Source organism: Megalopta genalis, chromosome 8 (genome assembly GCF_051020955.1).
Source record: "Megalopta genalis isolate 19385.01 chromosome 8, iyMegGena1_principal, whole genome shotgun sequence".
In the NCBI taxonomy this organism is placed as follows: domain Eukaryota; kingdom Metazoa; phylum Arthropoda; class Insecta; order Hymenoptera; family Halictidae; genus Megalopta; species Megalopta genalis.
This window is the reverse complement of record NC_135020.1, coordinates 15,775,985-15,799,552: the sequence shown is the minus strand read 5'-3', so window position 1 is coordinate 15,799,552 and position 23,568 is coordinate 15,775,985. Positions and strand designations below refer to the sequence as shown.

At 39.9% G+C, this 23,568-nt stretch overlaps 1 protein-coding gene across 2 annotated transcripts in view; it reads right to left on the bottom strand.

Moving 5' to 3' along the window:
* Positions 1 to 23,568, bottom strand: part of NLG-4 (neuroligin 4) — a 918,748-nt gene that overhangs the window by 12,261 nt on the left and 882,919 nt on the right. For both annotated transcript variants that reach the window (XM_033465261.2, XM_033465262.2), the window contains exons 11-12: positions 5,011 to 5,344; positions 2,854 to 3,117 (exon numbers count right to left, since the gene is read on the bottom strand). In XM_033465261.2, the coding sequence (XP_033321152.1) occupies positions 2,854 to 3,117; positions 5,011 to 5,344 (598 nt within the window). The remainder of the gene's footprint in view (positions 1 to 2,853; positions 3,118 to 5,010; positions 5,345 to 23,568) is intronic.

Here is a 23,568-nt window from a genome sequence, read left to right as displayed (position 1 = left end):
ATCGATCGAGATCCTCTACGCGACCGACCTTCTCGGTTTCACGATTACGAACAGTTTATTTACAGGGGGATCGTGATTAACCGCTGACTATTTACGTATCGGCGGGAAGAAAGATGCAAAAAGGACGTGGACAATTATTATTAAGTCACAGGCAAAAACTTGAACTGACTTAAAAATTAAGTCACTTAGAATCAAAATTTAGTGACCTAAAATTAAGTCACAGTCCGCTCTTTCTCTTAAATCGCGTTAATTTCGTATCGTTGATGGGACTTTCATCGATTCACGCGCCTGTGACTCAATATGATACAAACATACGCATGGGTCTCTTTTTACGCTAGTATTTTTTCGCATGATTCACAGTTAGTCTTTTTAAACGCGTTTATAGTTACGCGTAATCGTACGCGGTTTTCATTCAGCGGGAAGAAAATGTATTCGTTGTGCTGTAATCGAAAGCGACGTTAAATAGGATGACAATTTTTAAATAAAATATTTGATGCGCTTTTTACCGAATAAAGCGTTTCTGCAAAATATATCACAGGTGATATATTCATGCTGTAATCGAAAGCGACGATAAATAGGATGTCAATTTAAAAAAAAAATATTTTGATGCGTTTTTTACTGGATAAAGCGTTTCTGCAAAATGTATCACAGGTGATATATTTTGGTTGTAGACCAATTTTTCTACATAGGAATTTCGTACATGGAAAACTTCTCTTCTCGTAAAAAGAAACTCAGATGTACATTTAGGAATTAGATGATTTCGATCAATTTTCATCTACGACTATTTGCGAATGGTGTCGCTGATTGCTGTCTAGGCTAAAAGGTGCATTTTGTAACCAATACGAACAGCCGCGCTGCGATAATGGCACAGCTCGAAGAACGTAATTTTCGAGGTGTTGCTGCGAAAACACGTTTGTCTTCGTAATTTGAGCGAAGATACTTAAGCGAAGCAATTAGTATATTCTGGGCCGGTATGTATTTTATAAACATTAGAAATCTGATCGGCAAAGCAGTGTACGATCATGTTCAAAAGCAGTTTTTACTTCTTATGTGGAGCATACTTTTTCGAGTTGTGTCGCCTTCGCAACAAGGCTGCGATACACGCTTTAAAAGTAGGAACTATTTTCTGACAAAGAAAGGTCCTTCGAAGTGTCATATCATAGGAGACATATATATAGGAATATGTCTTCTATTTAAAGAGCTTTTAGCCTATTAACATTTTATCTACCGGATGCTTATTAATGGAATTCTCAATTATTATACTATACTAAGAGAAATCTAATTATTAGGTAATGGTACGGGGAACAACTTGTTGTTATACTGTGTAAATAATTAGTCCTATTAAACGTTTAATAAATAGCTGATTTCCTATAGCCGCTATTAATGCATCTGAAGAAATTTGTAAAACTAGAATGCATTGGCCCCTTTTGTTACCCAGAGTGAATTATAGTAAATTATAAATTATAGTATTATATATAGTATTACTATAAATTATATATAAATTATATATTATAGTATTACATATAGAGTATTATTATAAATTGTATATTATAGTATTATATATAATATATGATATCATATTATTATAAATAATAGTATAGTAAATTATAGTAAATAAATAGACTTTTCGTCGCGAAATAAATCAGAGTTTGGTCATTAGTAGCCACAGAAACATATGAATATAAACTACATAAATAAATGATAATTTTAAACATGTTAAACTTCTTGAAACATATTGTTAAACAATAGAGGCATGAAACTAGTAATAAAATATTCAAATATTATTTTCACAAAGTGGGTGCCCATTGGATTCGCTGTTGATTACGCATAGCTTCGGCCCTGCCGAACCGAGAAAAGCGAGCAGCGAATATTTTCTCAGCCTGCTCGAAGTGTAAATCGTTCCAACACTTCTTCAGAAATGTCTACAGAATCCGATCCTGGGTAGAGTTTTCGTGCCGGTCAAAGAACTTTTCGTAAAAATACGGAAATATCGCGGAGAAACTACGCACGTCGACACTTTTTTACACTTCGACATTAATTTATAGTTATTTAAGACCAAAAACAATTAATAAATTGTATGCCACTACATCCGGAAAACTTTCCTCTGCTTTTTGAGGCCGATTAGAACTTTGTAACGTTTTTACTTTTCGTGCAATACCGCATTTTTGTCAGAATATTTTGGGTTTTTACGAAAGCTCGTTTTTTCCGAAAACTGAAAATGATGGAGCAATTCGGTTTTCGGATTCTTGTTCAAGAAGCGAAGCTCTACAAGAATTTCATAGCGACTATAGGAAATCAAAACTCGTGTCGGACAGTGTTACAGACTGTCGGAAATTATAAAATGATCGCCGCCGGTAGATAACGTGTTAAAGTATAATTTAAGTATACAGTAATGTCTCTCTAATTGACGCCCAGATTGCGCACAAAAATGGACAATTTGGGAAGAGTAGATACGATTATTCGAGCCTTGCGGTTTATTTTTATAGTTATAAATTGTCCACAATTATAAAAACGAGCCGCAAGGCTCGAATCATCGTATCTCCCCTTCCCAAATTATCCAATTTCGTGGACAATCCGAGCGTCGGTAAGGGAGACATTACTGTAATTTGCACGACGTCTAAGATCACAGAACATTGTAAGCTGTAGCTTCGGCGTAAACGAGTCCTGCAGTTCGCGTACTGGCTCGGTTAGATTTTATAATGAGCAATCTAAGGCTATGCCGTAGCCGGAGAACACCGGTGGCCACCTTTTCGTTGACGCGTTCCACTGTAAGCTCGTCAAGCGCAGCTTGAACCTTGAAACGCGACGTATTTCGTTCGTTCGAACGAGCCACGATTTCCTCGAGTACGATACCTTCTTAGCATCTCGTTCTCAACGTCGACGATAACTTGACCACCCCCGGGGAAATGGGAATGCGGCGGGGGCGGTTGTTTCAGCTCGGTGAAGCCCCGTGGCCCGCACTGTTGATTCAACATCTGTTGCTGCTGGAGGCTCTTCACCTCGAGCCGCGTCTTGTCCCGTTGATAATAAACCCCCGCGAAAATGAGGACGTTGAGGATCAGCAAGCTGCATCCGATGGCGATCGTCACGCTCAAAGCCGTCGAGTACGCTGCGTACCTGTTCAAACAATCGTGCTGTCAGAACACGGTCGAGTAGCAACGTTTCGGAGAAAAGTATATTCTGTGCTGTACGAATAGGGTGAAAGTGGGTATTACCGCGGACGACCCAAATACTGCGGTATTTTATAAGAGTAATAATATATATATATATATATATATATATATATATATATATATATATATATATACACGATAAATGATATATATATATATCATTTTATAGCGTGTAATCTTCTAAAAATGAATCTCATAATTTTTTGCATGTTCAATATCGATTATTTATGACATACGAGTAACAGCAATTGCAGTTTTAATTCAATTAATGACGTTTGGCATTGCACGAAAGGCATTTATATTTTGGTAATTAATAATAAACTATTCGTTTCAGCGTGATTTTTAGATAAAATAATCGTTGCTTTGATGAAAAATCGACGTATAGTGCCATTATAATCTATCCTCAAATATTATTTACTAATATAGTATTTGGCGCGTCGAGTAGCAACGTTTCGGAGAAAAGTATATTCTGTGCTGTACGAATAGGGTAAAAGTGGGTATTACCGCGGACGACCCAAATACTGCGGTATATTATAAGAGTAATAAAATATAACATTTTATGGCGTGTGATCTTCTAAAAATGAATCTCATAATTTTTTGCATGTTCAATATCGATTATTTATGACATACGAGTAACAGCAATCGCAGTTTTAATTCAATTAATGACGTTTGATATTCGGAAGCTTATGAAAAAACGCTGATTCGAAAGGCATTTATATTTTGGTAATTAATAGTAAACGTTTCAGCGTGATTTTTAGATAAAATAATCGTTGCTTTGATAAAAAAGTCGACGTATAGTGCCATTATAATCTATCCTCAAATATTATTTACTAATATAGTATTTGGCGCGTCGAGTAGCAACGTTTCGGAGAAAAGTATATTCTGTGCTGTACGAATAGGGTGAAAGTGGGTATTACCGCGGACGACCCAAATACTGCGGTATATTATAAGAGTAATAAAATATAAAATTTTATGGCGTGTGATCTTCTAAAAATGAATCTCATAATTTTTTATATGTTTAATATCGATTATTTATGACATACGAGTAACAATTAATGACGTTTGGTATTCGAAAGCTTATGAAGAAACGCTGATTCGAAAGACATTCACATTTTAGTAATCAATAATAAACTATACGTTTCAGCGTGATTTTTAGACAAAGTAATCGTTTCTTCGATAAAAGATCGACGCGCCCGTTAAACCACAAAATACCATACAATTTTGCTAATAATTATTTTTCCTATCTCAAAGTCGAACGAGAAAATCGGCGACACCGGTCCGCATTCGAGCGACGCGCCGAGACGACCGCCTTACAAAAAAAATTGCTGCGATCCCTTAAAAATCCTGCGGAACGTTCCAAAAAGCCCAGAAAGTTCGCGCACGGCCACGGTCACAATGCAGCGAAATGATCAAACTAAACACCGCAAAGGGAAGAGTTTTCAGGAAAGAGTAAAAAAAAAGGAAAATAAACAGAACGAGAACGAGAAAAGGACAAACGGAGGGAACGATGTCCAACAGCTCGGCTCCAACGTGCAATCCCAGAGTGAGAGACGAGCCGTGTAGGCAGCATGCACGCCGCCGCGGCATGAGAAACTTATTAATTTGAGGTCTAATGGAGAACGCGAAACAGTTTCCGGGGAATCCGGCTCTATTATCGTCGTTGCCGACGACTCTAACAAAGTTAGCCGCAATTCAGCCGGGAACGCGGCGATGTTCCCGGTCGGGGCCTGGAAAGGATTCCGGCCAAGGGAACGGTTCGCCGTAAAACGTCTGTCTTCATTAGCTCTCTGCCGGATGAGGGGACGGGGATGCGGGCAAGGTTGCTTATATTACGCACCCAGCTGCGTCCAAACTGGCCAGGGTGTCGGTGCTGGCGTTGTGCACGTTTTGAAGATTCGTGCTCTGTATGTAGCTGGCGCAGGTTGCGGCGCTATAGTCGGTGGTAGCCGGCGGCTCCGTGGTCACGTTCTTACGTTTGAATTCTTCGCTGATCCTGCTTAACGGGTCTGGCCTGACCGATCCGTCGTACAGGCTGGGATCCGAGTGTCCGCGGAACAGATTGTGCCGGGAGTCCACGTCCTCCATTCCGGCGCGATGAAGCTCCGGGACCAGCCGCAACCACACCGAGAGCTGATGAGCTCGATAATGATTCTTCATTTTCGGTCGGTTACCTGGAAACCGATAGGGGAACGTTTTAATCAGGACTATAAAGCTCTCGGTTTCGCACGCGAAAGATATGAAACATTGTTATTATTATTTTGGTTAATGAGAAAATTCGAGAGCCATTCGAACCTATACTTCTTTATGCGGTTTTATCGAACTACGTCTGAAACGTCAAATATTTGCGTCGTACATCGAGGTTTGGAGCTTCTATTCGCTTTTTACGCGAAGTAAAATCATAAAATCATATCGATGATTATATATGTAATTTAACTTAGTATATATTATCTCTTTGTATATAAATATATAATATAATATATATTAAGAGGCTTTATATATAATATATAAATATATAATATTAATATATAATATAATATATATTAAAAGGCTTTATATAAATTATATTTATATATTTATATTAATATATATTATATTATATATTTACATATACATAATATTTATTATAAAGACCTTTTATTATATATGATTATCTGAAAGAAATAATACAATATTGGATTCGTATTGAAACCAGCTATCGTAATATGACTAAAAAAATGTATGGTTCCATTTAAAAAAATCAACTTGACCTTGAAATATCATTCACCATTATGTTAATAAAAAAATTATTGATACTACCTAAAACATCTCTTTATACTGAACATTTTTTGTATAAACATTATTTTCGTGGCTCCGATCTGTTCCGAGACATTTCACTGTTCTCAGTTAGGCATAAAACCCTGCATGTGTATATGTGTGTACACAAGGTGGGTCACCACATATTGCCATCTAAATTTACGTCATTATTATTACGCGGGGCGAAAAACGTTTACATCAGTCGATGCATCTTAATATTCTTTACAAAAAAATATTAAACTATTTATGCTAAAAAATCATTAGTTTAGGAGATATTTTCATTTTAATGTTGTTAGGAAATCAAGACTCCTTTGTTGATGTTGTAATGGTATATGAAAATGTTGTAATGATACATAAAGATACATAAAATATTAAAATATAAAACTTTAATTTCTATGTGAAATAATTTCAAGTTAGCCATAAGAAATTCATCAAGTATGCGGAAAATCGTCTCGAGTTGCCGACAATAGTTGTTGACAATCCCTTTAAAAACGAGCCGCAATTTGTTCAAGCAGTTTATTCGGAGATGATTGGAGTACAACTCGGTTGCTTGAGAATGTTTCGCGATAGATTCTTCCTTTGTTCGATTTTGTTGACAGAAACAAGAAAGTTAGCAATGAAGTACGTCTCGAGAGACTCGACCAAGGGTTCCCCGAGGTTAATCCCTTCAAGGCGATATTAATGCAGGGTAGCAGGATTATAGTAAACGCGTGCACCTGGAGTCTGCTAAGGGTTGTACGACTACATTCCGGGTTATTGTACTTGAAAATGTCGGAGCAATTTAATCCTGCTTGTCGATGAATTATGAACACGGAGCGCTAAATTATCGTGAACGCCAACACTATCTCGACATCAGTATACATTCTGCGAATCTATAAACACTTCAACTAACGCGTTGCAATTTCAGTAATCTGAAGCCAGTGTACGATACGATCTCGGCTATCCGAACCTGCGGTGTCCAAATTCTTTGCCAGCGGACTATACGTTTCGCTCGTTAATCTGGCACTTGATCTAGGCAAGCGTTCCATTATCCGGTTAGTCGAGGTGCTATTGTAATCTGTTCGCATAATCGCTGCGTACAACCCTCTATCTGTACTGTATTTTTACTGTCCGATCGAAGAAAGTTCGAAACGGGGACGACCGCTCGGTTTTCATTAAAACAGTTTTAAAACGCGTTTCGTGTATAACGTCCTTAATGGTCAACAGAACGGGCACATTATGGTACTCCATAATGCGAAGTTCATTAAAAAAGTTCCGGAATCGTCTTCGTATCTTTCTCGCGGCTCGGTTCAACCCATCCGCTGTTCTCCCTTCGGCCAGCTGTGCATTATCGAGTTATAAAATTCCGGACGTGTAATGAAGAATTTACGATGGCGCTACTCTGTTTCATTGCAAAGCCCGGGAATTATTCGTGCTCCCATTAAAGTGGCTCCGAACGAAATGAAACGGTTTTCCACGGGAAAATTTCACTTCCTGAATGGAGATACTCCGCGACGTTTCGTTAAATTTTCATCGCGATAAAAAGATATTTCAGCCGAGCGTGTCGGGAACTGAGAAACCGGGAAACCGCCTCTCTTCCGTTGGAAATGAAAGCCGCTGTTTCGTTCGAGGAATTTTATTCGCGGCTCGGGTAGGCCATTTCTACGCGATTGGTGCGTTTCCAACTTAAATAGGTGCCAATCCTTTGTACGACGTTCGGATCTTCATAAGAGCGTGCTCCGAAAGAACATGTTCTATGCGCCTCTAAGCCTCCATAATGCGTTTTCACGATCACAAATCGCGTCGAGTATTTCACAAGTTTAGAAACGCAGCGTTTCCAGCTGGAAATTCGACTTTTACTCGATCGAACTCCTCGGATATTGCAATGATGCTCAAAGAAATCTATAGCAAATTCTCGCTCTACAGTAAATTGACGTGAAAATTGTCAATAAAAATGGATAATTTGGGGAGTGGAGATGCGATTACTGGAGCCTTGCGGCTCGGTTTTATAGTTGTTGACAATCGGTAACTATAAAAACGTAACTATAATAACCTTGGCATAACTTAAATAGGTGCCAATCCCTTCTATGACGTTCGGATCTTCATAAGAGCGTGCTCCGAAAGAACATGTTCTATGCGCTTCTAAGCCTCCATAATGCGTTTTCGCGATCACAAATCGCGTCGAGTATTTCACAAGTTTAGAAACGCAGCGTTCCCAGCTGGAAATTCGACTTTTACTCGATCGAACTCCTCGGATATCGCAATGATGCTCAAAGAAATCTATAGCAAATTCTCGCTCTACAGTAAATTGACGTGAAAATTGTCAATAAAAATGGATAATTTGGGGAGTGGAGATGCGATTACTGGAGCCTTGCGGCTCGGTTTTATAGTTGTTGACAATCGGTAACTATAAAAACGTAACTATAATAACCTTGGCATAACTTAAATAGGTGCCAATCCCTTCTATGACGTTCGGATCTTCATAAGAGCGTGCTCCGAAAGAACATGTTCTATGCGCTTCTAAGCCTCCATAATGCGTTTTCGCGATCACAAATCGCGTCGAGTATTTCACAAGTTTAGAAACGCAGCGTTCCCAGCTGGAAATTCGACTTTTACTCGATCGAACTCCTCGGATATCGCAATGATGCTCAAAGAAATCTATAGCAAATTCTCGCTCTACAGTAAATTGACGTGAAAATTGTCAATAAAAATGGATAATTTGGGGAGTGGTGATGCGATTACTGGAGCCTTGCGGCTCGGTTTTATAGTTGTTGACAATCGGTAACTATAAAAACGTAACTATAATAACCTTGACATAACTTAAATAGGTGCCAATCCTTTCTATGACGTTCGGATCTTCATAAGAGCGTGCTCCGAAAGAACATGTTCTATGCGCCTCTAAGCCTCCATAATGCGTTTTCGCGATCACAAATCGCGTCGAGTATTTCACAAGTTTAGAACCGCAGCGTTTCCAGCTGGAAATTCGACTTTTACTCGATCGAACTCCTCGGATATTGCAATGATGCTCAAAGAAATCTACAGTAAATTGACGCGAAAAATTGTCCATAAAAATGGATAATTTTGGAAGTCGAGGTGCGATTACTCGAGCCTCTCGCGGCTCGTTTTTATAGTTGTTGACAATCGGTAACTATAAAAACGAACAGCTAGACTCGAATAATCGTATCATCCCAAATTATATATAAATTATATATCTGAGCGTCAATTACAGAGACATTGCTCTATTTTTCGGATGCATAAAATTCCGATTTATTTGTATATCAAGGGCTTAAGGATGCACAAGAACATGCAATAGTCCAGGAGTATTACTCCACCTTTGATCGCATCTCCAACCTAAGCGCACCTTAAGGATCACTCTCGCTGTTATCTCTATTGTTGAGATGCGGCATAAGCTCTATTCAGATCGATGGACAGATAGAGATATTCAGCTCGGACGACGATCGTAGGAGAAGACAGAAAGGCGCGCACTCGACAGAAATCTGAAGACACGACTTAGGGTTGTTCTGTGATCACCGAGCCGCCTCTGTCGGTCGTCTACGCGTCAGAAAATCCTGGAGGCGTTTACGGGGAGATCTCGCCCCGGGAAACGTTTCCGTGAATGACAGGCCGGCGTGCTGCGGGGCGTAAAGCGGCGCACGGTCCGATTTCCGACAGGTATCCGCTCTGTATCGAGGCTCGTGAATCATTTCGAGACACGTCGCTGACATTTGATTTGCCGAAGTGCGCTCGTGCGGATCGCTAGAGAAGGAAACTGCCTCGAGACAGGCTCCAGACGACTGGCTGCGCCTGAATCTTCCGGTTCGGTTAAAGGAGATCGAGCTCCCTTCATTTCCCTCGATTGATAAGCGAAAATCCTCTGTAACACTTTCGGGACCTGTCGTCTTTGCTCGCGATGGAAGATGTCTCGCGTTTTAACGCTAGATTCACGGAACCCGTCAAAATGGCGGGTCACTAATTTTTTAATTTACGATTATTCATATAAAGATACATTTAAATGTATCTTCGATTTTCGATGCAGCTTCGTTGTTGGTACTGTCGAGAGTGGGAGGGTGGGGTGTCTTCTTGAACATTGTAAACAAACCAGAATCGTCGCACGAGTGAAGCAACTGAGTAATCTAATAATACAGAGTGTCCCAAAAATGTCTCGAAGTCCGAAAGTGGTGGGTTCCTCAGGTCATTTGAAGCAACTTTTTCCTTTACAAAAATTTTCTCCGAGGCACCGTTAACGAGTTATTAACGAAAAACAGTGGCCAATGAGAGGCGAGCTCAGCTGGCGCGAGGCGGCCGAGCCAATGAGCGGAACTGGGCTTCGTGCGCTGGTTGGCTGGGCCGCCTCGCGTCAACCGTACTCGATTCTTATCGGTCACTGTTTTTCGTTAATAACTCGATAACGGTGCCTCCGAGAACATTTTTGTAAAGGAAGAAGTTGCTTCAAATGATCTGAGGAACCCGCCATTTCCGGATTACGAGACTTTTTTGGGACACTCTGTATACTGCACGGCGTCCGTCGAAAACAGATGTTGACGAGTTAGACTCGTCAAAGTCTGCAGTAGCAAGTGAAATGAATGACGACTTCAACTCGTCATTGTATGTCAAAGGGTTGATACTAGATTTACGGGACCCGTCGTATGACGCCCAAATGACGTATTCATATGAAATAAATTTATGAGTTATTTATTCAATTTATACGTTACTAACGGTAAATGTTACAATAACACTTGTTAAAAACCGGAACGAATGTCTTATTGTTACTTTTATAAACCAATATAAAACAGCTGTTTTTTGTGCTTCGTAAATCTAGTGTTAAGCATGCGCCTGTATCTCCGCCATTTCATTTAGCACGTGATTCGCAGTGATTTCTGTCTCAGTAGAGACAGAAAACTGATCAACATGCCTCGCGGCAGGCAAGAACATAGCCTCGGGGCAAAGCTACGGGCAAGCGTCTTAGCGGAGTGGGGATGGGGGAAAAGAGTGAGAGAGAGAAATGTGTTTACGTTTTCATGTCATTCTTCCTCTCTCACTCGCACGCACTGCTCTTATATACCGATCGTCCGTCATTCTATTTCACTCAATCTCGACGTTGTCTACAATCAATCTCTGTCACTGTCCTTCAGCCAATAAAGTGTACAGTATTCTCTCCCAAATGTCGAAATCTTGCTATGCCATGAATGACGCGGTGCTATTGCTACGCCTATCTGATTTATCGACGTTCTCGCTACGCCGATGCGAAGGTTCGTCGGAGTCAGTCGAGCGAATGACGCGGCACGCGCCGCGAATTTCCGGAAGACAACAAGAAATGGTCTGTTTGAGTGTGAGTCAGGTAAGAAAAACCGCGGAGCTACAAAGTACGTGTTAAGTAGTAAGTATGGGACCGTCGAATCATGGCATTTGTCCGAATGTCGTCGAATAGAGGCAAACTATTCTCCGAATGTCAGTCGAACGTAGACCCGAATAGCATGATTTTATTACAATAAGTTATATTAATTAATATAATATATATTATGTATATTAGGGGTGTATATGAATATTATGTGTATATTAATGTATATTAATGTATATTAATATAATAAGTTATATTAATTAATATAATATATATTATTTATATTATGGGTGTATATGAATATTATGTATATTAATGTATATTAATATAATAAGTTATATTAATTAATATAATATATATTATGTATATTAGGGGTGTATATGAATATTATGTATATTAATGTATGTAATTAATATAATAAGTTACTTGCTATATGGTCTAAAGCATGTCGTGTTTGGTCTCATTTTTATTGCAAAAATCTGATCAATGTATTAAATGTATTCATAGTAATGTACACCGGCATGCTGTTTGCTGCTTTTCCAGGTAATTTCGTTCTCTCTCTCTCTCTCTCTCTCTCTCTCTCTCACGAGATAAGAGTCTATAAAAGCAATTCACGAGGCTTGAAGAATCGTGTCTTGCTATCGGTTAGTATTATCGTTTACAATTCCGATCCCGCATTTTTTAGAGAAAGAATACTATAGTTAACTGGTGGAAAATTCGCTTCGAAGGAAGGGGCACCGTTGTTCTCGGGAGTGGGGACTAGAGCTCTAGTAGAACAGCTCTGAACTCTCTGAGAACAGTTCTACAGGAAAGAATCATCAATCAATCAGAGCAAAGCATTTCTATACTTATCATCGACTACTTAATATTCTGCGGTACAAAAGTATGCGGAAGTTCAGATATTCTTGTGTAAGAGATCTTCCTCTTCGATTTGTTTACGATGGCTCAATAACTAAAATGCATCAATAGTTCAAATGCATCAATAGCTCAATAACAGTAATTTTAAGTTTCACACTTTCCAATGATTTTAGAGAAGTTCTTAACACCTTCTTCAAGTTCATTAATACAATTTAACGAAAAATACTCCGTTATACTCTGCTTACTGCTCCGAAGCAAACACATTCATATAAAACAATTGAATTTGCGTGTACATCGTGAATACAGTGGCTCCAAAAAAATATTCGCACGTCAAACTTTCGATTTTCGACGAATCGTTGATATTTGAACGGTTGCGATTTCGTAAAGATAATCTTAAAATCGTCTGGAAACAGTGTTTAAGTTTAAGAAGAGATTGCGGAACTGTCGATAAGTGTTAAAAAGAAAAGGCATCTTGTATCGTATACCAAACTTCGAGGAGTTTAATAATAATTAGAATAGTTACGGGCAATTTATCTGCGCGAAAGTTGATACTTCCGAGATTTATTATCGACCCCAGCAAATTTCGACGCAGCAACGACCCGCTTTCCCTTGAATTTCTGCCAGCGCAACATTATTTTCATAAGTTCATTGTTCCAGGTACGTGACCGTGTAACGCCGTACGGTTTTCTCATTTGCGGGGGGGGGGTGACAAATCCGCGTCAGCCAACGGCCGCTTTAATTAACAGCACGCTCTATACCGTATTTTCGGCCAAACATTCGATCTAATTAATGGCGGGCCAATGACATAGGCAATTTACAGTGAACGTTTCACACTTCTTTGACAATTTCTCTGTCATTAGGTGGTTCGACGTCTACTCTGGCAAATCACAAGTTAAGTTGTTTGCTTCGTTTAATAGGCTGAAAACACATTGTTAGCGGCGCCGTTAACGACGGGTTTTCTGCTGAATTAGAGGGAAGACTTTGGTGCGTTATTTTACTAGTTTAAAGTTTTCCTGTAACTTTTGCGAGGTACATTTATCGTACGAAATTACGTACGAAATTGGGAAAAAGCAAGAGAACCGCACGCGAGAATCGTATTCGAGACTTCTCGCTTCATAGTCGATCGACTTCCTCGGACAGCCACGGAGCCCTTCTGATTTCTCAATCAACGTACACGTGGTCCTTGGGGAGTCCTGATCCCCGCAATTATAAGCAATTACTTGTGCAACTTTTATATATTTTATATATTTAGAATATTTAGGAAATATAGTTTATATATTTAAATATAAGTATATATGCAGGGTGTCCCAAAATTATGGCATTTCCGGGAAATAAGGGGTTCTTGAGATCATTTGAAGCAACTTTTTCCTTAGCGAAAATATTCTGCGAGGCTTCGTTCACGAGTTATTAACGAAAAACAGTGACCAATGAGAGGCGATCTCGATTGGTTAAAGACGAGCGGTTAAAGCCCAGATGCGCTGATTGACTCGGTTGCCTAGCGCCAACCGAGCTCGTCTTTGATTGGTCAGTGTTTTTCCTTAGTAACTCGTAAACAAAGCCTCGTAGAACATTTTCGCTAAGGAAAAAGTTGCTACAAATGACCCCGGGAACCCCATATTTCCCGGAAATACCATAATTTTGGGACACCCTGTATATTTAAATATAATAAAATATAAATTTATAGATATTTAAACATAATAAATTAAATTGAAATATTTAAGTGTAATAAATATATTAAATTTAAATATAATAAATTACATTTATGTAAATATTTAAATATAATAAATTGAATTTAAATATAAATTTGCATGGGACTTGTAGTAGAAATATATAACAATTGATTCGTCGAAATAATCTCCATCGATAAAAAGAATGTTAAACTTCCGGTTCTTCTATCCGAAAGCTGTACAAACACGCACGTAACTCCATTTTAATTGCATATATTATTATTAAACTTGTCGTGAACTCCGTGCTTTTTGTATTATTCTACGTTTAACTACGTTCGTTAAAGTAAATAAATCTTCCCGGCATAAATAAATATTTTATCATCCGTTTGATACGTGACCGTATGGAACGAAGGAAACGCGAGAAACAATTCGAAGAAAATGGTTGTAACGCGAACCCAAATGTAACGGATAACACGCACATTTAATTGTCACCATTGAAAATATTAATTTTGCGGGCGTCGATTCTTTTTCACCGGCCGCATCACGGCGTATTATTAACTTGAGGTTCTCGCGCATGACGCGTGTTTAGATTAATCAGAGTACAAAGCATTTTTGCCGCGCACCGGAACAATTACCGGCCGGGCGAATTAAACGATACGAGCGTTACGAGGATCGAGATAATACCCAGTTTTGTTTGATCGTGATTCGAATTAACTCAAACAGCGGAACGCTGCCGGACCCGTTGTGCATACGTGTGTGCAAGCGAGCGCGCGATCCTGTAACCGATTCGAATTATAATTCCATGCTTTTAAGCATCCGCGTCCGAGGATTACCGTTTAAATTTCCCTGGATATTTACATCCGTCGATTGAAACGCGTTCACTTTAAAAATTACCGTTATTAATTCGCTCCGGAGCACGAAAGGAACGCGCGCGCGCGCGCGCGCGCCCGACGGGACGCCATCGCCGGAAACCGACATGAAAAATGATATTGCGAGTATGTCGACGAGCGCGTTCCTTCGTGACGTTCGATTTCCCATATCGTGTGGCAGCGAGAAAGCCGACCCAGAAATTTCGACGTAGTCCACCGACATCCTCCAGAATATAAATTCTCCACGGATCCAACTTTCCGACGTTCGGCATCATGAAACTTATGTTCCTTGTCACTACGAGATCACTTCGTGCCTCCCCAAGCATTCTCGATGGTTTTTAGCACGAAATTAACGAGGTCGCGTTATTCTTAGACCGTGGATCCTTGTAGAAGAGAATAAATAAAAATGAAATAAAACAAATAAAGGATAATAAAATAAAATAAAACAAATAAAAGATAATAAAATAAAATAAAACAAATAAAAGATAATAAAATAAAATAAAGAAAAAATAATAAAATATGAAATAAACCAGTAAAAGATAATAAAATAAAATAAAGAAAAAATAAGAAAATATAAAATAAACCAGTAAAAGATAATAAAATAAAATAAAGAAAAAATAATAAAAGAAGAATAAATAAAAATCGTCCGCATCAATTGCAAGAAACGATTAGTGCACAGAAATTGATTTCTTCTTATGTTCCCTTTAATAAGTTTGAACGAATCGCAAACGAAAGGCAAATTTCTAGTTTCGCAGATTATTTTAGAAAAATCAGAATAAGGTAAAAATCTGTTTGATCGATAAAACGTTTCCCTGTCGTAGAAATAATAATGGCGGAAATGCTTAAAAATCCGCGCTGCAGTTATCGTTAATCACTCCTTCGATATTTTTTTGTCGCACAAAAGTTAATACAATCTGTCCACGCTATCTAATCGATAATTAAAACCGTAAGAACGTTGTTTCCCAGCGTTAAGAGTTCTGAGAAAATGAGAACAGAATTGTATAATAAATAATATACTAAATATATATAATAAATAATATATAAATAAATATATATATATAAATTTATACTAAATATATATAATAAATAATATGTATATAATAAATATACGTGACACGATGATCGACTAAAAATATTGTAACGAGTGAAGGTGAAATTAGAATGCAGATTACTCGCGAAAAAAGAAATTGCAACAGTACATATTAAAGATACGCGAAGCGTTTTGCATTCTGAATCCACCACCTTGTCAAGCGTCAATGCATCTCGCATGCTCGATCTCGTGACCAACCATACGTGAGACTGATCGTTCGTGGGTCGCCTCCACGTGTTCAACGGTGCAGACGCGACCACGAATATTCTGACACCGCATACATCAATATTTAAGTGCGGTTCGCGCATTCGATTTGCAATAAATCGTATTAAATTTATCCTGTGCCACGGAACCGAAGATTTCCGGGCAAAGCGCTGCCTCGCTGCTTCGATTTTCAAACGTTTTCGACCGTTCGCGACGAGAGAGAGATCAATATTGAACTATTATAAATCCGCAGCTGAATCATAGAAACCATAGAAAGCGAAGTCCGACGGGTCGGATAATCGATATTGAGTCGGATAAGTGAGAGATTCTGTATTTTTTTAATCGAAGAAGTGAAATTTCTTTCTAATATGACACGTGTCACAACGTACCAGAAAAATAAATCGATAATTTCTATTGTTAGCAGAATTAAGGTAAATTGAATCACATATTCGGTTTTATCAGGCAAGTGAAACTATGTCACTTATAAACTCGCAAGTAGAACATTATACGTTTCGTATAATGGTAAGCAGTTTAATAAAGCTGTTTATATAATTACACAAATTTTGATCAAATAATTGACAATGTTAGGAGTCATTACAGACGATACAAGAATTTTATGGATAGATATTCCATAAGAATCGCATAAACATATGTATATACGACAAAGCCTGCATTATGCAAGAAGCAGAATAAAAACTATATTTTTGTAATTCTACGGTTAAAAATATCACAACGCATAGCACGCAAACAAAACACATTTTTCTAACCAGCTCTTATTGTTAATTACTTTCTATAAAAATATGCGTTTGCGTAAACAACCACTATCTGGTGATAATATTGGTGCCACTGCCTATATTTTTATTTAAAAGATGGCTGACCGCGTCGGTCAGATACAGACGACACTAATTTTTGACTAACTTTTCAAATTCATTTTTATTGCGATACACTGAATGAGCTGAATTTTATCAACATATTTAGAATGCCAAAGAGTTAAACTATTAGTTTACTATGCTACATTTTATCTTTCCACTTCCGGTTTCATTAATAAAATGACTTTAATATCGTAGGATTTTTTGGCGTTGATATTTAGCCCTTAACACACGTTCCGTGTCGAGCTGTTTTTAATCATCTGTTCGTTCCGGTCAATTGATAATTTAAAAATTGATATCACGTGTATGTGTATGATATTATATATGTTATGTGTATCTATTAATTATTTTATATATAACAATGAATTCGTTTGGTGGAAATTAATTCTTCGGTTCTAAACTGTTCACAAAATGTCTTTTCAGCGCATTGAATAAACATGTAAACGTGTACCATCGGTGCTACACGTGGCACGGAACGTGTCAACGCGGTAATAGTTATCGCGTTATGATATAAGAAGGGTCACGACACAGTCCAAAAGGGCTAAACGCAGCGTTAACACTTTAACGACCGCTCACACAACATGTGTGTGATAGCCGGAACAACCGTTACCGACCGCTCACACAACATGTGTGTGATAGCCGGAACAACCGTTACCGACCGCTCACACAACATGTGTGTGATAGCCGGAACAACCGTTACCGACCGCTCACACAACATGTGTGTGATGCTGCCGCCGAAGGTTGTTGGCCAGTACCACACTCTTTGTGTGATAATTTATGAATGTAAAGAAGTGTGGATATTGCTATTGGCTTCATATTTCATTGTCACGTCTATGATTATAGGTAATTATTGCCTATTTGTTTTCTGTTTTATGTTAACTTTTTCGTGAATTTAATAAAGTTCTTTAAAATTAATTCTTCAAAAATACTGCCGGCCCCTGGCGACGTTTGACTGCGTAGACGTGCGGTCGTTAAAGTGTTAACGTAAACCCGAGCGGCCAAGCATTCAAATGCCGTTCCGATTCTCCGGCAATTGTTTAAAAGGAGGGCTCATGAATCACCGGTGTGTATCCCGCGGACAGTGGATCACTGCCAGCCGATGTCTTCTCGTGAATCATTCGCCACGGCGAGGCGCGGCGCCACCGGTGAAGAGCCAGTGAACCGTGGGGAGTCGGTCGTTGGTACTTTGGTGCGCGATCAATTCGCTGTCCTTTCAAATCGCACGATACTCACGGACACGTGCACACGGGCGGAATGTGAAAGGCTGTAAAATGGCCGACCAAAAATGGATTTTATCGGTCATCTGGCGTGCACGGGTCGCGGGAATCAACCGAAAGAGTCGGCCGGTCGTTATCACTTGGGAACAGCGGACTGTATCAGCCGATAAACGGGGAAAGGAGCATCGTCACAGAGTGGCCTCGTAAAACGCGTCGAAAATTCACGGATCCGTGAAGCTTAGCTTTCAACGGGACCCGGTGTATCGAGTTGCGCCGTTGATCGACAGCGTAAGAGGATTAATTTTCGATAGGATTCGATTCTTCCCGGCTCCAGAGGGCCTCCGCGCGGATCTTGCAATTCACGAAAGAATTTCAGAAATAAAATTTACCTTCCTACGGAGTTTTCGATGCAAAATTTCAAATTGCAATAATCTAACCTACGAACATCGCGCACTTCGGATTCTTTATTTTCGATTATGGAGATCGCAAAAATGTGTTTACGGATAATTACTGTATACATATAATGTGTTCCAGAATTATGTTAACACGCGGAAGGAGATAATTCTTGAGGTTATTTGTAGCAACTTTTTCCTTGGCGAAAATTCAATCCGTGACTTTGTTTACGAGTTATTAACGAAAAACACCAGCGAATGAGGAGCAAGAACTCGGCTGGCGCGAGGCGGCCGAGCGCGCGCCTCTCATTGGTCAGTGTTTTTTCGTTAATAACTCGTTAACGGTGCCTCGGAGAAAATTTTTGTAAAGGAAAAAGTTGCTTCGAATGACCTCAGGATCACCCTCTTCCGGTTGTTAACATAACTATGGGCCACTCTGTACATCCATTTAAGCAATCATGCTTTCTAATAAAAATGATGTCATATCTTGATAAATGCTGTTTTGTTGCTTTTAATGGTAAAATTGCTTTTAATATCGAATTCGACTGTATTAGGTGTACGCAAGTGTTTGGACACTTTTAAAACCGTTCATGTATAGTGACTGGTAATGATTTCACTCTCCCGCATATTTTTACAATTGTTTGTTTGTTATATAACAATAACTTCGCAAAATTAGTATGCTCGGGTATGTTCATCAATTTATATCATAAATGACATAACCTTGACGTAACCGTCCCTTGACATAACCTTGACATAACCTTGCCATAACCGTCCCTTGACATAACCTCGACATAACCTCGAAATCACCAGAGATTTCGGTACGAAAACGTTTTAGTCCACAGTTTTCTTTTGTTTTAATTAACCCCTTAACGCACAGTTAAAAAAAAAAAACCGGTCAAAAAATCAATTTTTTTTAATGTAAAAGAACACAATTTAGAACATTGTTAGAACAACAGAAGAAGATAAGATATAAATGGGAGAAAGTAGTTCGAAAGAAAGGATAATAATTAGAGGGTTAATTGTATATTATACATAAGCGGAAGTTAATTCAAAAAGAGAGACCATAGCAATTTGTACAGCAAATTATTGCGTATCGTACATGTGGATTCTAAAATTCGGGGGAAACTTTATTCTCGAATAAATGGGTCATTCGAGTAACTTTGAAATCCAGAGTTAGAAATATCGAATTCATAGCGAAAGGCTTGGGATGATGTTAAATCGATTCAGGCGCGGTATTGGAACTACTTCCGAACCATTTTTCGACAAATGAAGAACTACGTTGGGATCGACCGTGGATAACCGTGTAGCGTCAAACAAACGGAACAAATGCCACGTCATCGGGAAGAAAACTGGGGAATAACCTAGGTCGAATAGCGGCACATTTTCAGGATCATTTTTCCCGAGCTTCACTCTCCACTCCAGCCACCCATCCCCGCGACCAGTCGAAGTTTGATCCGTCCGGCGGAGTTATTTCTCGCGCTTTATATTGCCCCGGAAGACAATTTCCACGGTCTGCGATACGTTTTACGTTGCGTTTCACGACGTTCTTAAGATTTAACCGAGATTCCTCAATTTTTCTGTTTCGCGGCCTCTAAGGTGAAGATTCTCTCTGAGACGCGAGAACGTATGTATATAACTTCTTGGATTGGATATACTACGTTCTCCATCTCACGGAAGAACGTATAAAATTATAGTCCTTTTTAATGCACAGGAAACCTAGAGCTTCCTTACGCGACCAATATTTACTTTAGTTCACTCTGCGATAAAAAGATAGCACTCTCTATGGAAATTATGTCTTTTACGTCTTGAAGTATCGTATTGCATTCGCTTTGACGTTTATGGTGTATTTTTTTGTGCGGGAACAACAAATTATTATGGTTTACTTACACACATTTATTACGAGAAGCAATAATGTCATAGTTAATTCATTAATGTTATATTATTATAAGACTTTGTAAAAATAATTTGGAGATAAGAATATGATGATACGTTGACTTTTGAGCGTACTATACCGTTCCTTCATATATTCATCAATATTTGACAACGCAGTGCACATAATTTTGCGTCTACGTTTCAAAAGCTTTGCAATTTCTCCATTAAAAGAACGATCTCTGTGTAAATCTTTAATTGTTAAATTAGAATAATTTAGAATAATTTTTAATTATTAGAATAATTTAACAATCATCATTCAAGAATCATACTCAATATCATTCAAGTTCTTACCGCAAGTAATTCTACAAAATGTCACAGTATTTCACACTAATATCATACTACATCAAGATTTGGCACTGGAAAAAGAATCCTAATTCGAAGTCGTGCTATTATTTCGAAGCAGCAGCATGTTCACGTGTTCAGCTCTAATCTTCACGTTCGTACCTTCATTATAAGCCGGCACCCCGGAGACAACAAAATGTCAGAGTGTGAAGACGTCGAAAGCGTCAAGTAATTCCTACGTTTTCAGGGACTTGCGAACCATATTCTCGTGCGAAAATAGTCGGACGATCCAAAACGACCGAACCATCACATTCGTCATAAACGATCGCTGTTAATAAAACTCGGTATACAAATTATCTTATTATTATTATCAGTACTCTTATGCACATAAAATTCAACACGAGTAAACACGTATTCATGTATGTTATTCGATAGCACAGCATCGAAGACGAGGCAAGGGTCGCGGGGCGAGGGTCTAGGCCAGTGTGCGTTTCAGCTGAGAGACATTTTCGTGTCGCTCGGTGAAGGGTAAAGGAAATATTTTCGATGATAAAGTTTCTCAGGACAGCACCCCCTCCCCCCCGCTCGCTACAGAAAGAAAGAAAGCGAAGGAGAGAGAGTGAGTGAGAGAGAACAAGAGAGGGAGGGTAAGTAAGAAAGAAAGAGAGAAAAAGAGCGAGAAAAAAGAGAGAGTGAGTGAGAGAGAGAAAGAGGGCGAGAGAAAGAGAGAGAGAGAGAGAGTGAGTGAGAGAGAAAGAAAGAAAAAGAGAGTGAGTAAGAAAGAGAGAGAAAAAGAGAGAGAGTGAGAGAGAGAGAAAAAAAGAGAGCGGGAGAGTGAGAGAGAGAGAAAAAGAGAGCGGAAGATTGAGAGAGAGAGAAAAAAAGAGCGAGAGAGAGTGAGTGAGAGAGAGTGAATGAGAGAGAGAGAGAGAGAGAAGAAAAGAGAGAATGAGTGAGAGAGAAAAAGAGAGCGAGAGAGAGAGAGAGAGAAAAAAAAGAGAGCGAGAGAGAGAAAAAGAGAGCGAGAGAGCGAGAGAGAGTGAGTGAGAGAGAGAAAAAAAGAGAGCGAGAGAGAGAGAGAGAAAAAGAGAGCGAGAGAGAGTGAGTGAGAGAGAGAAAAAAAGAGAGCAAGAGAGAGAGTGAGTGAGAGAGAGTGAGAAAAAGGAAGCGAGAGAGAAAGAGAGCAGTATTCACACAGGTGCGCATCCACATAGACGCAGAAGCTAACGACTTATTCTTTTAAGACGGTCTAAAACTTCTAGAGGACGTATTTCCCGGGCAGACGCCATATTCTCTCGACTTTTCGAGGGCCTTGCCCGGGAATAACCGGGCTGCTCGGTCGCGACCCGCTCGCGAATAAAACAAGAAAACCCATCGGAGTAGATAAGTCGTGGCATAAATGCCAACACATGTCTCATGGTATTTTCTTCTGCTTCTGTCGCGATGCGCTTCATCTCTCCTCGTTCCTTTTCCCTTCAACTCCTCCCCCGCGCCCGGCTCTCGCCCCTCCTCCGCCCCCGAAGCGCAACATTCACTCTTTCTACGAGCTTTCATCCGTATTTCACGTGCCAGCTTCCCGGACTGGTTTCTATCCCGAAAACCTCCGACCCCGTCGCCTCTTTCCTCTTTCTTTCACCACGTTCCTGCCCCCCCCCCCCTTCAGCCCTCTCTCCGCGGGCCCGACTCTCTTCGCGGCCGATAGTCTCTCGATTCCGCGCGCGCGCTCGCTCGCCGGCGAAGAGAGCCTGCTTGATATTCAGACTCTTTCCGTTCTCCGTGCACCGTGCCCGATCGGGGAGGAGGAGACTGGCCAGGCAATGGGGCTCCTTCGAGCGGCACACGACCACCTTCCGTGTACAATAAACCCTCTTTCAGCGGCCGGCCCGGATTGCGATAGTAAAAGCCCATCGCTCCGCTCATCTCCTTTAACCCCGCTGCTACGGATGAACAGTGCATACACGCGTACACCATCCCCTAAGACCTGGATTCTTTCTCCTCTTTTGTTCACGTAAATTCTACCTCCCGAGCTTTGAATGATGCACCCTCCGCGAGCATGCTCTCTGATCCCCGCTTACAGCGGCCGATCCGTAAAGGGAACTGTATATGATATATTTATTGGGCATGATGCGGCGAGGCAGAGACGCGAGCGATTCGTCCCGGTTTTGCATTTCGCCGGTCCTCGGAGTTTGAGTTGGCTGTTCCATTAGCCGGGATCAAGGATCGATCGCGGACGTTGAGTTCTTCGCGACGGTACAAGGGTTCTGGGGACAACGGCGGTATTTTCTTCCCCGACGAACCAGGTCCCTTTCCACTGATTGGGTTTCCCCGTGTCCTTTAGCTTTTTCTGAAGCTTCGTCCTTCCGCGGAATGTCCCCGGAGCGTTCGATCCACGCGCGATCCCGGAGTATACTCCGGGAATTGGAACTTCCAACGTCACAGAACGAGCTAAAGCCGGGCGCGTGCTTTTCTCGATCGTGACTTCGCGACAATGTCGATGAGTAATAAAGTTTCGAATAGGCGAGGACGGTTCGTTGGGAATCGCGTTGACAGTTCGCGATAAGAAGGAAGGGGATGCGCGCTGTTCCGCTTAGCATGTTTAAGTAACGAATTTAGATCCATTAAAGGCTCGCAATTATCGAATAGTTCAGCTATCGATTGAACTGTTCGGAAATTGAAACTGAAAGGTCGAAACTGATCGAAGCGATTGCTTGTTTGAGCTTCTGTGTTCTAGACGTTCTATTGTAATTTTTTTTATACTAAATTGCATCTACAACTAGTTTTATTGAGCTAACCAGCAAATTCGGTGAGTTAATTATATAGCTTGCTTTAATTCTGCTTCTTTAGTTCTGCAAATCGGTTGGTCTGTTCCTTTTCAGTGTTCTGTGTTGTGGTGTATGATTTAGAT